The following is a 14,976-nucleotide window of genomic DNA, read 5'->3' on the forward strand; positions in this document are numbered from 1 at the left end:
TACTCAGTGTAGCAAACACTCTGAATGTACCTCTTTTCAACAAAGCTATGATTTTCTAAAGAGGACTGCTAAAAGTTAAACACCTCCAAGAGGTTCGCACAATGCTAAGTTTAGTAAATGGAAAAACACAGGTCAGAGGAAAAACAAGAATAGCACAGCTTTGCCAAACTATGCAAAAGATTGCAATCCCAGATCAGACTACTCCTGTTACTCTTGGTCGGGATAAACTGCCCCAGCATGAGCATTTACTCTCTGGACACATCTGAAAATTGAAAGCAAAATTTACATTTTGAATTAAAAGTATATGAAGCGCAACATAACCTTGCCTACAATGGTGTGGTAACAATTTATTTCAAACTGTGGTATGCAATTAGAATAAGTAGAATAAATATAGTTTTGTGTAAATACTTTAATGGCTGTTGGGAGTGTCTGCTGGTTCTCTCTTCTACGCAGCTGTACAAAAGAATATAAACCAGAGGACAATTCCGCCCAGACATTTAGTATGCTGCATTTTCCCATTTTTTCTTTAAGCACAAATGGTAAGAATGTAGCACAAAGGGTAAGAATGTAGAGGGTGAGAGGCCATCTAGACTCCACAGAACGTACAGTGTAAACACAAAATGGCTTATTTCTTGAAGTGTGAGAGGGCACCCGAGTGGGCATTTTTTTCCAGAAGCATGGGTCTGGATCGGCAGTAGCAAAATAGCACCAACTTTTAGAACCTCCCCAAAACAAATATGTCTGAGAGAACTACAATGCACATTAATGATTGTAGACTATAAGAGACAGGACAAACCAAAGGGCAAGAAACAAGATTTAATAAGCTCTCTGTTGTAGGAAAACAATGTACATCCACAGGTCCACTCCAAGGCTAGGAACTTCTCAGATGCATTTTCCAGTCAAAATGCTTATTACTTGCTTCGTCTCTAGAATACGTGAACAAGGTTCAGTCAGGCATACCTTTATTTTCTACATAAAAATGGCGTGACCGGGTCTTGGGACTGTCTTTTAGTCAAAATGCCCATTTCATAAGGAGCTTTGTAGGTAATCTTTGTGCCGCCTATAGCCAGGCAGGTCTTCCTTTCCTCTTACTGTGGTTGTTGAGGCGTCCACACCAAGTCAATTTTCAAGTACAGGGTCTCACTGCCTCCATTTGTGCACCTCACAAGGTACCACGGAGCTTGCTTTGTTCAATGCCATTGCATTTCAGTTTAACCTGCTCAGAAGTCTGCTCTTTCCTCTTTTTTTGAACTGCACAGGAGGGATCTCAAGCAAGGTACCTATTGATACAAGTCATTATAAAAAAAAGCTTAAGTGCCCAAAAGGGGTAATGTAGCACCATCACAAGGACAAAAAACTTCAGTGGGCTGTCCTATCTGAACAAATGGAGTATACCCAGTTAAAGCATTCTACAATGTCTCTGCATTGCTGAGTGTGCTGCACAGCACCTGTTCAGAAACTGAACTGAGCAGGACCAGCCTGACCCAAGGACAGCACTAGCACCCCTCTATCCAACTCTGTATTGGAAGGTGTCCATGTGAGGTGTTAGGGTGTGACAGAAGACAAGTTGAGTGGAGACACCCGGCGTGTGGGGGTGTTGCTTGCAGACAGGGGCTGCGGCAGGAAGAAGGGTGCTGCACTGGACGACTCTGTGGAACCACCGTCTCCCTGGTTCCGTAGTTGAAGGATCTGTCGAAGAAGTGCTTTGCCCTCCTCTCGTGTCTGGGGGGAAAAAAGGGGAGGAAGTTACTTGCAATACTAGTATTCTAGCATATGTATTTTCATTTTATTTATAAACAGAATTTTCTTGCCCATGTGCAGAATTCCATAACAAATTTTACATGTGTAACCTTTTTGCTTTTGCAAACTTATCTGCAAAAAAAGCATGTCTGTACTTCTTAACATGTTCTTTTTCGTTGAATTTAAATTTGTAAAACAGTGCTTCAATTTACTTTTGGCAGAGAACCAATCTCACAAAGAAATGGTGCTAATGAGATTTTTTTAGATGGAGAAAAATGTGCTGTGCTCCTTTAAGGATTCTATATGCTGATTTGCATAAACGGTTAACCACTTAATTTTTACAGGTCAGAGTGGTCAAGGACCTCTTCTATAATGCTACAGCAGAGAGAAAAAGGTGTTTGAATTCAAAGAAAAGGTCCAAAATGGAGAATAAGGATTTTACAAGTAAGCATCTTTTCCTTCTCCATCATCAGCCTTTCTTGTATGTTCATCGAACATCGGCAGGAATTGAGTAAAATAGAGGACTTTCAAAAGAATGTTTTAGCAAGCAGGTTTTTAGATCTCGCGCCTATTGGTGCACTGCGCAGCGCGAGACATTTAGTGAGGGGAAAAACGGGGAAAGTGAGCTGACCTAGGAATCTCACATGCTCAAGCGTGTGCGTTTCCTTTTCAGCTACCCCATTGGCCTTAGTGTGCGTCTTTTAATGAAAGACTGCACGCTATTGGCCAAAGGTGCATTGCTCCGCCCACGGCCTATTGGGGTCGCTTGGTGCGCGTAATAGACACCAATAGGCCGTCACGTGGTTTCAATTATTGTGCCCACAACACGGGCGCGATACTTGAAACCGAAACCAGGGCTAGTTTTTTCTTTACTTCTGGTAAAAGAGCCCCCCAGGATGACGCTCATAGGTCCGGGGGCTCCCGGGGGACGGTAGAAGCAGAGAGGACCCTGCGGGCTCGGTGCCTTCTTCACGTGGGAGCAGAGGACCCCCATTTTAGGAGACCCGATCCTACGACAGCGTCGGCCGCATGGAGGGTTGCATGTTTTCTTACATCTTCTCGCAAAGATCCTGAGCTTTGAAGGCGTGCAGCAGCAGCCACATTTGAAGACCAGCAGGGTTCCTGACGGTGCGGGGGCTCCTGGGGGTCGCCCACTGTGGCTTGGCTGGCTGTGGTGAAACGGCGGCCCCGCCATTTTGTGTGGATGCAGCATCTTGGAGACTCCAGCCCTAGACAGAGATGCGGTGGGAGCATCCGGCATCACCGCGCCAGAGGGACCCCCAGGCAAGTGCCGTGCGGGGAAAGTTGCAGTGTTCGGTCGGGACTGGGAGTTCAGGGTGACAGAGCATCGCTGCAGCAGAGTTCACCCTGAGAGGGCTGGGTAGGGCCCGGAGCTTGAGGAGTCAATCGATGGTGGTTGTGTGTCCCGACGCACCTTGTACCTCGCCCTGCTACAGAGAGTTCAACTTTGGGGCCCTGATCTCACCTCATGGTTGACTGTGTCTTCCGAGTCACACCACTAAGGGTCTGTGACAGTGGCGTAGCCAGGGCGGGACTCGTAGCCTCGTCAGGAGGCCAGCCGCCTTTTGTGACTGCGGCGGGGGCCGCCCAGCAGACCAGGAGTACGCTGAATGACCAGCATCTGTCGCCACTAGCGCTATGCTCACTGCATCCGGCGGGGCTCACTCCAACCCCCTTCTTCTGCCTACTGAACCTGGGGCTCTCTGCCCGGACACAGCACCTGGCTCGCGCCTATCATGTCCTCCTCCCGGGTGCGGAAAGACAAGACCCTCAAAGACCTTTTTGCTAAGGCCCAAAACGATCAGTAACCAGGGGGCACATCAGCGACCTCAGGGACGGTTTGCCCCATGAATACCGAAGGGGGAGAAATGATCACCAAAGCATTCCTTGAATCCCTGTTTGAGGCACTTCGGGAGTACATAGAAACGCTTAGACGCGACCTCACGGCAGACCTCAAAGAAGTCCGCAGGAACGTGGAGAACATTGGCGAACGGGTCGCAGAGTTGGAGGAAAAGTCTGACAAGCGGGACGTGGAGATGGCCACTTTGCAACAAGAAGTTATCCGCATTCATGACCAACAAGTGGACCTCCAGTCCCATCTCGAGGACTGGAGAACAGATCGTGATGCCGGATTCAGGGTGTCAAATCCAAGGAAGAGGCGGATGACATCTTTGAATATACTAAGGAACTTTTTAACCACATCCTAAGCAATCCGCCGGGTAGGGACATTAAGCTGGATCGGGCGCAAAGAGTGGGACCTCCACTCCCAGACGCAGCTCCGCCTTCCGACATCTTGGTCTGTGTGCAAGATTTACGTACCAAAGAAGAGATACTGCGGAAAGCGCGACAGATGCACCCAATATCTTTCCGCGGACAGTCCCTGGTCTTATTACAGGACCTAGTTGATTTGACCCAACACAAAACGAAGGACCTTCAGACCAGTCACCTCCTATCTCCACCAACACGATATCCCATAAAGCTGGGGACACCAGTTTCGCTTGATCTTTCGCATGGACGGAAAGCGGTTTCAAATCCGCTCCCTTACGACGGCCTGTCGTCTCTTGGGTATAGAGCATCCGACGGAAGACAGCAGTGATGAGGGCCCAGCACAGACAACAACAAACCCCGATGGAGGCAACAAGGCAAACGCCGCCGAACCAAAAGACCAAACCTTGCGGAGACCTCCAGAGGTCAGAAGGCTGCGCTGAAGTCCCGTCCAGCAGAGATCGCAAAGACACAGCCGGGTTGACGTACCTACAGCAAATTGACGCGCTTGAACTTGTCCACGTGAGCCGGATCCGGCCGGCAGGGGACAAGAGAACTGTCCTTGGCCACGAACAACTCCCCATGTAAAGTCTTCCCCGATCATCACAAGAGGATGGACTTCGAAATGTTTTTCGTGAATTTTCCAGTTCACTATTCTATTGGTTACACTGTTTTCCTTCTTCACCTCTGCAGAGGAGTTCCACTTTGTTAGATGATGGGGATTTTATTTTTAAGGTTTTTGGGCCCCTTGTCAACCCTTTTTTTTTTTTTTAATCAACACTACGGCTTTGTACAGGTAGAACACTTCAGCACCATAACCCGCTCCCTAAGAGCACAGCAAAAGGCACCAGGATCCACTCATGGCCCTAGTCACTCCCACCTGAATTAATGGCCCCCACCACACTTAAGATACTTTTCCAGAACGTGAGGGGGCTCAACAATCCTGTTAAATGCAAAGCAGTATTGCCCGGTCTTGAAAATACTCATGCTGACATTTGTCTCTTGCAGGAAACACATCTCTTACCTAAGGACTGTTACCATCTCAAGTCACGTAAATTCCCTACCCAGCTGTTTTCCTCTAACCCCACCAAAACAGCAGGAGTCGTCATACTTGTTACCAAAGGGATTCGAGGGAAGGTCCTTCACAAAGAGGCCGAGATTAAGGGGAGACTCCTTACATATCGCTTTACCTTAGGTGGCTTCACATTCACAGTAGGCTCAGTATACGCCCCCAACGAGGGACAAGAACGGTTTTTACACACAGCACTCACTGACGCGACAGCCACGACGGAGAGACAGATCCTGCTGAGTGGTGACTTGAATCTGGTTTTCGACAATGTGGCAGACAGAACATGCCAACATGCAGGGCAGACTGGGGCGCTTTCGACCATGGGACTGGCGTGCTTGCAAGACTTAGGCCTTCAGGATTTATGGCGCAGTTTCCATCCCAGCCCTAGGGAATACTCTTACTATTCTAATGCGTACAAAACGTATGCTAGACTAGACTACCTGCTATCTTCAGCCCCTATGCATGCACTAGTAACGACCGTAGAAATAGAAGTAGCTTCCTTGTCGGACCATGCACCAGTACTAAACTCCTTTACCACCCCCCCCCCCTCCCCCCACGCAGCGATCCCTGTGACACTGGCGCCTTCGTGACACCCTCTTACACAAAGTGGTAGAACAACTACAAGGCAAGATTATTTTTCCCATAACAAGAACAAGGACAAGTCCGGGGCCACACAATGGGCGGCGTTCAAAATGGTCATCCGCTAGGAAATACTGGCCATTTCAGCGGCAGAAAATTCAGATCGCAAGCGTAAGAGAGCAGATCTCACCCAAAAAACGAGGGAGCTCGCACAGATGCATCAGCGGACAGGGGCGCCACGGATTTGGCGTCAACTGAAAAACGTGCAGCAGCAGTTGGCATCCTTAGATCAGGACAGGGCAGAGTACGCAGCCCTCCGGCTGCGAAATGTTTACTACACCGGGGGTGACAGATGCGGTCGGCTCCTTGCACATAAATTGCCAGAGACCCGACAGACAAGGGGTCCAGGAGATTCACGTCGGAGGAGACAATCCGCGATTTTTACGCCTGCTTATACGCTAGCACACCCCTGTCCTATACAGATGGGGCAGAGTACCTAGCAGCCACCGACCTGCCCACTCTGACTAAAACGCAGGCTGATCTATTGGACGGAGACATATGGATAGAAGAGGTGGTCGCGGCCATCTCAAGCCTGCTAAGGCCCCTGGGCCGGATGGCTTTTCTGCAACATTTTATAAAAACCTTCTGCGCGTTGGTGGCACCGATCCTCACTAAGCTCTTAAACACGTTCTTGGAACCCGGGGCGATTACAGGAGAAATGCTGGAAGCCTCCATAGTGGTCATCCCGAAACCGGGCAAAGATAGAACTACATGCGGGGCTTACCGCCCTATATCTCTCCTTAACGTAGATATCAAGATGTATACCAGGATTTTGGCCACTCGCCTTGCGTAGTATATGCCAGATCTGATAGCCCCGGATCAAGCAGGCTTTATCCCCTAGCGCCAAACAATTGATAATACAAAGCGGGCACTCCACCTTATCAGGAAAGTGTCTAAGATACCAGGGGAATACATGCTACTCATCATAGACGTCGAAAAGGCCTTTGACAGGGTCCACCGGCCATACCTGGAACGGGTCCTCGAGCGGGCGGGGATGGGGGGAGAAGTTCCGTACGCGCATCTTTAATTGCTACCGGTTTCAAACGGCCAAGGTGTGTGTCAACAGCCACACGCCATCACAGTTTCCTGTGGAGAGGGGCCCGAGACAGGGGTGCCCCTTGTCACCCCTTCTCCGAGTTCTACATGGAACCCCTGACGTCCCACTTTCGGCACAACCCAGAGATATCGGGGATTAAATGGGGGGGAGCACCCACACAATTAGTTTATACGCAGACGACGTCCTGATCTCGCCATCAAACCCGACTCTCGCACTTCCAGCATGTCTCACAGAACTGGAGACATTTGCCCAATTTTAGCGGTTTAGGGTGAATATGGATAATTCGGTGGCACTCGACCTTTCCTTGTCGTCTTCCACCCGGACAAATCTTCAGGACCGCCACCCCATACTATGGGCGGCAAGCTCAGTTCCATACCTCGGGATTCAGCTTGCTTTCTCCCTACCGAATATAGTGGCCATTAATTATGCGCAACTATGGGTGAAAATACGCAAAGAACTGGGCCAGTGGAAGCACTACCCGCTCTCCTGGCTTGGTAGAATAGCAGCAGTTAAAATGACTATATTGCCCCAGCTCCTGTATCTGTACCAGACTTTGCCTCTTTGACCCCCACAGGGGTGGCTACAGCAAACCCAGTTTGAACTGGCACACTTCATCTGGAACGGTCGCAAGCAGAGGATGAAGCATGCTCTGACAGTGCATCCCCCTGAAGAGGGGGGGCCTCGGTATCCCCGACCTTCAGCTATACTTCCAGGCGGCTCAACTGCTTCATTTAGTGGAATGGAGCCGGCTGGATTCCGAGAAACATTGATTGTTTCAAGACCAAGCAGTAGCTGGTAGGCCTCTGCAGGGGATCCCTTTCCTACGGAAGACACACAGGCCCCCTAATCTATACGCGTCCTCTATCACCCGAGCCACCCTTGAAACGTGGGACCGTACCAACGTCAAGCACAACTTGACTACCTTTCCCTCGCCGCTGACTCCCCTATCCGATAACCCCGACTTCCATCCAGGCCTAGAGGGAGCCGCCTCCGCGCAGTGGAGGTCCACAAGGTGTCGTTTCCTTGGCCACTTGTTTTACGTGGACGGGATCATCTCATTCCAGCAGCTTAAATTGGACTATAGGTTGTCTGAAACCGAAAGACTTCGGTACCTCCAGATTAGGCATTGGGCCCTACACAACCAGGTCAGACCGTCAGCCAGCAGACACCTCACCCCATACGAAAAGTGGCTTGTCACACGCACTTTGGACTAAAAACTAATTTCAGATCTTTACAAGATGCTATTACACCGGGACACACACACATGTACAATGCTAGCCGCAAGTGATGGGAACGGGATCTAGGCAGAACACTTAGCTATATGGAATGGGAGGGAGTATATTACAGAGCCCGTCACTCGGCATACCACATGGGAATGACTGAAACCCGTACCAAACTGGCCACTTATTGGTATCATACCCCTGAGCGTCTACATTCAATTGATCCCTCTAAAGGGGCGGAATGCTTGCGGGGATGCGGGAGCTGGGGCACTCTTGTGTATCAATTGTGGGAGTGTGCCCATCTCCAGCCTTACTGGAACCAAGTACTCGAAGAGGTGGATAAGCACTTGGATTCACAAATACCACGCTTTCCTGCGTATATCCTTCTGGGCCTCCCGAATCCATTAACATATCCCTTAAAATCCCGCAGAGGCTGCCTTATTGCAATAGCGCTGGGATCTGCAGTCCAAAACATCCTGACGCACTGGCGTACCCCCCAGATCCCCAACTTCACTGATTGGCTATACCGCCTTTGGCATGTGTTAGGCATGGAGAAGCTAACTGACCTTAGCAGGAAAAGGATCTGCATTCAACGATCTATGGCAACCGTTTCTGTCCCTCCTTTCTACTGAATTTAGGGAAGTCACCTGTCCTAGGTATCTCCGCCTACCACGGCTGTCGGACCAGCAACCAGCAGAGTCTTGATGCGTGATTCTGCTTGACACTAGGCCATGCTCTTTTTAGTTTGTTTTCTTAGTGGACAAGGGGCAAGGGAGGGGGCTGGGAGTGAGGGATTCACATTCATTTAGGAGTCATGTTATGTTTAAGTCAATTGCCTTAAGTGCGTTACTGCACTGATTTCTTGGCTGCGGTATACTTTGGTCGTGGGTGCACGGCTTTGGTGATGCCCCCGAAATGCTGAATATGTTGTGAAAATGTTTCAATAAAAAGATTTAAACCATAAAATGTATGCTTGTTGCCTTGATAGACGAGGCGTAAGGTACATAATTGGAGTGTGAGGTGTGCCAAAGTGCTGTGTTTTCAACAAGGCTAGCCATGTTGCGTCTTCCTAATTTGTTGTGATCAGCAGGAGGAACACTACAATGTGAAGCTTAACCCATTTCACAAAGTAAAAATGTAGGCAAATGGCTGTTGTGTTTGTATATGTGTCAAAGCTTTAAAGGTTACAAGTTTGCCATTGTGCCTCTGATGTTTGCATTTAAGGATAGCAGTATTTCATCCCACTGACTCGTAATCGTCTTTAAGTAAGTCTTTGTGTTCTCCTCTGTATAACTGTTCCTGCCCACTTTGAAACTCTTTTTTTTGTAATGGTTGTAACGGTATTGTGAAGGCAAATGTTGATTTCCAGTTTATGGCAATTGCTCTTTAAGTCATTGATATAACTTGGTCTATAAATCTGCTACGTGCCTTACAGGTTGTGGGGCGGGCAGAATGCTATAGCAGGTACCGCGTTGCAGTGCATAAGCCAACTCTGCAAGGTCAGTTTGAGAAGTGAGGCAATTTCTGCCCAATTAGGTGTTAACATTGGACAATCCCAGGCCATATGAGAAAACCCTGCTGCATCTTGTGTATGCCTAGGGCATGATCTGGGGATCCTGCCTAAAATCTGATTGAGTTTTTTGGGGGTTAGAGAATACCTATGCAAATCATTATCTTTGCATGTGCATTTCAAAATTCAAGCCCAATCTAAATCTACTAGGACACGGTTAAGGTCTGTTTCCCAGTTGTTGCATGAAGAGTTAAGATGAATTTTGGTCATATTAATTAAGGCTTGATAGAACCAGATGACCACTCACCGGTCGCGTCCCAAGGTGTACATTAACAGGAGGACGTCATGTTGTTGCTCCATATTTGGGGTTTTCAAACTGTTTTGATGCATTTTGCAGCACAGTGTATTGTAAGAATTGCCCACTTGGCAGTCCTTCAGTTTCAAGCAATGCCCTTCTATCAGAGTCCAAGTAATTCACAACTGTATCCAACCTCAGTCTCGTCTAGGGATGCAGCTCGGCTGCTCTGAAATAACCTTTAGCAGTTGGGAAACCAACTAGTGGGCCTTCTGGTGCCTACCTTGGGCTCGCATTTGTCTTTTTGTTAGCACACATTTCCAGTTGTACGTTGCAGCCGCAAACAGCCCCAGCTATACGTTGAGGGAGTGCTTGCATTCAGCAGTTCAAAGATTAGTTGTCCTTGATCTGCAATGAACTATATCAGACCAATTTCTGCCAGTTTTCTCTCTGCCCATCTGTGAATCCACTGCAACAGGGCCTACCAGGTATTACAATCCAATATCTGGTGGAACCAGTAAGACTTTGTCTTTGTGCAATTTCAGCTTAACCAGAGCCACCCGATCAGGGGCTGCTCCTCTGCTAAGGCTGAGGAGTGTCGCCTCATTGCTTTCAGAGCAGGAGAAAGGAAAAATAAAATGATAGCCTCGTTATTATCATTACATTTTTCACTATGGGGCTGGGTTAGGGTGGGCGGGGCAGGGCTGGTGGCACAGGGTGGCTTGAACACTCCAAGTGGGCATGACTGCTTGGCTGGCCGTCTTGGACCGGACAAACAGTCATGTGCACTTTGCATGTTCCCCACCAGGCTGCATTACACAGCCTGGTGAGGAACATGCAAAGGCTCCCTGTCCCCGTCTGAGAGCCAAACTACATCGCTCAGACCAATCGCAACGCTGCATTGCATGTCCCACATTATCCCCCTTTTGTCAATACCATCGGAGCGTTCATTGCACCAGGTACGAAGATGGGAAATGTACAAATCTTAGTCCAGTTGACAAGTAGGTTAGAGTGTTTGCCAACTGATGACAACATACCAGTGGCTGTGGGCATTTACAGTGTGTCAATCTCTTAGAAACAATATTAGGTCATCCGCATATAGTGAAACTGTGCAAGTCCCCTCCTAAACTCCAATTCCCTCAGTGCAGCACACCTCTCTGGACGCCAATGCCAGGGGTTACACAGCCAATGCAAACAGAATAAGCGATAGAGAGCATCCTGGCGGGACCCTCTGCTTACCACAAATGACTGAGATCAGTCTCCCAGGTTTGATTCAGGCTATGGAATTCGAATAGAAGAGTCTAATCCAGTTTATAATTTAATGGCCGAATCTCAAGCGTCGCAACACTTGAATCAAGAACAGTTTCTCAAGCATATCGTATAGAAAGATTTTTTTTAGATCTAGTGATCTAATGAGGACCAAGTAAGGGGGGGAAGGGTCTCATCCATTCCCCATACCAGTCCCCTTATATATAATGGTGTATTTCTCCTGGCTATAAATCCATTTTGATCCGGGTGTACAAGTTAAGGCAGCCACAGTTGTATTCTACTGGCTAGTACTTTACTAAGAATTTTTGTAATCAGTATTTAACAGAGAGAGATCTATAGGAGGTTGTCAGTGGGGTTACCTCTCAAAGATGTCTGTATATGCCTGACAGAATTCGATGGGCAACCAATCTGAGCCTGGTACTTTGCCAGCGCATGTACAGCATCTTTGATTTTACTTTCAGTTATGGGGAAGTTTAGTGCTTCCATCTGCTGATGGGACAGCCGAGTCATTTGTAATGTAGGTAATCAATTATAGCTACTGAGCTGTCACTTGCAGTATTATTATATAGCGCTTAGTAATATGATACAAACTCTCTGTTGATACCTTCAGTTGATTAAATTCAGTCTCCTGCGGTGTTCTGTTCTCGGTTTGTCTTGGAGCTCTGGTATTGCTAACCAGGCTAGTAACCTCCCTGCTCTGTTATATTCTGTGAACACCCACCCGAGGTATTCTTTGCAGTCAAGTCAGAGAAGTTGCTATACACTTTTCTTTGGGCTCCAGCAACTGCTTCTGTCCATCAGGGATTGTGTCTATGCTAAACTTCTTTCAGTGTAATGTTCAATTCTGTAATTTCAGTCACTAGTGCCTTCCTAACCCCCACTGTTGTCTTAATAAAGTGGCCTCTGAGGACCATTTTAAATGCATCCCATTGTATTAGTCTGTTAGAGGCGGTGCCATAATTTTTTTGAAGTAATTGTTTATAGCGTCTGAGTGATTCGTGATACATTTTATCTCAATATTTTACCCTGTAGTCTCCATGACAAGAGTTGTGTGTGCCCTTTCGGGGAGGCTTAGCATTAACAGGTTCAAGTCAAGTCAAGTCGGAATTTATATAGCGCACTACACACCCAGAGGGTCTCAAGGCGCTTGAGGAAGGGGGGGGGGGGGTTTACTTATCGAATATCCAGGTTTTAAGCTGTTTTCTGAAGGCTAGGTGGTTTTGAGTAAGGCGGAGGTGGATGGGAAGGGAATTCCAGGTCTTGGCCGCTAAGTAGGAGAAGGATCTTCCCCCCATGGTGGCTTTGTGGATGCGCGGAACAGCGTCGAGGACTTGGTTGGACGAACGCAGCTGGCGGGTGGGGGTGTAAAAGGAAAGGCGCGTGTTGAGACAATCAGGATGGACAAAGTTCTGCCTATGTATTCAGCTTTGGTGACTGCTCATAGTATGTGCTTCAAGCACAGTATACTGTATAACCTAATGTGAAGCTTATGCATTGGAGAATAAAACAAGTACTTTCTCAATGATGGGTGTAGGTGTCTCCATGCATCAGTTAGATCCTATTGTTGTTTCCAGATGTTGCACACAGTAGATACTCTAACCACATTTCAGTGCCTGGTAGTAGTGGGTGGGACCTGCCAAGATTAGCTGCAAAGTGGATTGTAGCAATATCGCAATCTTTGATGATGGTTCTTCAAAAAATATGTGTTGGTCTACATTTGATGCGTACATTTTTTACCTGTCAAGCCTCCCATGAGCCAGAACATATCCGCCACTGGTATCAATGTATATGTTGAGTGCATTAAACAGGGTGCCATTCAGATCCATATTACTGTCCTCCTAGCACATGAAAAATACACCATTATCTGTCCCCCTCCATGTACACTGTAGTTTAAGCACTTCTTCGCTTGTGAGAGGAGTTTCTTGCAGGACTACAATGTTACCACCTCTGTGCCTTGGGTAGGACTGTATTTAACATTGCTTCAAGCCCAAAACACAAACGTTCCAGGTAAGTACTTTATAGGTTGCTCTTGGAGGAATCTTACGGTGTTTCGAGAATCATGCAGGTAACAGGAGTACACACTGGTCAGTTCATTGCCATACTTCATCTGGGTTCATGAAGAACAGTGACTTATAGCCATTGTGATTTGTAACTTCACTGGGAACAGCTCTCGGACTTGTTTTGGCTGGTAAGAAGGACGCCTCAAAATAATGTGCTGACAATGCAGTCAGTGAAAAATAGTACTTTGTTGTTTTATAGTTTAAAAGGGCCTGCTACAGGATGGTATCTCTGCTCCTGCAATGCAACAGACAAGCAATATCTGGCCTGGGCAGGGAACTACATATAAAACTTGCCTTTTTGGGGGGATGGGGGGATTTTTGCTATCCATTTTCACATGCAGGTGCCACTGTTTAAACAGTACAAATGGCACTCGCAATCCCAAGATTCCTAAGCAAACATTCATGCATAGAAAAAGAAAACACTAAAAACTTGTATATCAGTTAATTGAAGGCGACGAAGGTGCCCTCAGTCACCAATTAAGATGCTTGTGTGTCAATCCAGTACAATCACCTGGATTGACCCATCCAAACTTTGCTGCCCAAACAGTTCTTCATTCAGCCCATGCACTGCACTCACGCAAGAACACATTAACCTGTATTTACCTCGCACTGCACATCAATGTGTAAACTATCAGCAATCATTGAAGAGTACACACTGTTTTGAGGGCTTGCACCAACTCAGGAAACCAGCTACAAGATTTATGGCTTCATAGATGGACTGCTTCTTGCAAATTTCAAACCATTGTTTGTGAGACATACTCCTACCGTAACTGACAACATTGTGGTTGGCCCCTAACAGCTCATTAATAAAAGTCAGTGAACTCACATCATTGAAATTGAAGCATTTCTGAGCACAGGCAGATGCCTCATCCCACAGCTTGCACTTGAAGTAATACTGAGCGAGGTATCGGAAGGCTGTGCTGACCTCCTGGTGTTCTACAATCTCCTGAGGAGGAAGAGAAGAGACACGATTTGTTCATTATGCCACAATCCAAACACACAGACTATTCTCTTCCCGCCAAGTAAAATCTATTTAAATAAAAACATAAAGCACCGGACAGTGTTAGTACAATCACAATATAATCATAAACCATTTAACTTCCTTACCCCACATGAGTAGATATCCTGGACGTACTTGATGTAGCACTGAGCCGCCTGCTCTGACTCATTCAGTTGCTCATGGAGTCTAGGAAGGCAGTAAACAAGCTGGCTCAATGAGAAAGAAAGCACTACAGAAAGCACCAGGCAGGCGAGTATTAACAGAGTAAAAACAAACTCTTACTTTGCTAGTTTGACCAGAGCCATCTTCTCCACATCTCCCACAGCATATGCTCTCCAGTAACACTGCAGGCGAAAGAAATGTAGTATCAGAAACACAGACAAGTCATCAACGAAACCTTTTTCTAACAGTTTACAACACAAAAGCCATCTCTGATGATATCCACCAAGTCATAAAAGAGGGAAAGAAAGATCAGACAAGTCAAGGGATTAAAACCTGGAAAAAAGCAAGTATCCTGCAAATTAGTAAAGAAATTAAGTAAACCATAAAACATGCAGAATGAATAAATAAAAAACAAAGTGCCCTAACAGGTTACCAAAACTGAATATACAGTATACCTGTATGTCAACCTGATGATGTTGCAAGATTGCAAGTGTCCAACCTATGTCCTCAGTGTGTCCCGGGGATTGAAGCGGAAAGACCATCTACCACCTGAGCACAGACTTACTGTAAGCACAGCTTTGCCAGTCTCTAGAATTAGTTTTAACTGATAAGCCTTTGAGACAGGCTTGCTTGCTTTGACCTCAAAGAAAAAGTGGCATCTAAGAGTGA

The 14,976-nt window shown here is 47.1% G+C and overlaps 1 protein-coding gene across 1 annotated transcript in view; it reads right to left on the minus strand.

Moving 5' to 3' along the window:
• Positions 1–803: 803 nt before the first annotated feature.
• CDC23 (cell division cycle 23) overlaps positions 804–14,976 on the minus strand; it is a 66,848-nt gene continuing 52,675 nt past the window's right edge. The window contains exons 13-16 of the mRNA XM_086931822.1: positions 14,428–14,489; positions 14,253–14,331; positions 13,972–14,091; positions 804–1,722 (exon numbers count right to left, since the gene is read on the minus strand). Coding sequence (XP_086787948.1) covers positions 1,546–1,722; positions 13,972–14,091; positions 14,253–14,331; positions 14,428–14,489 — 438 coding nt within the window. The 3' untranslated portion in view covers positions 804–1,545. The remainder of the gene's footprint in view (positions 1,723–13,971; positions 14,092–14,252; positions 14,332–14,427; positions 14,490–14,976) is intronic.

This window comes from Lissotriton vulgaris, chromosome 7 (genome assembly GCF_964263255.1).
Source record: "Lissotriton vulgaris chromosome 7, aLisVul1.2, whole genome shotgun sequence".
Taxonomy (NCBI): domain Eukaryota; kingdom Metazoa; phylum Chordata; class Amphibia; order Caudata; family Salamandridae; genus Lissotriton; species Lissotriton vulgaris.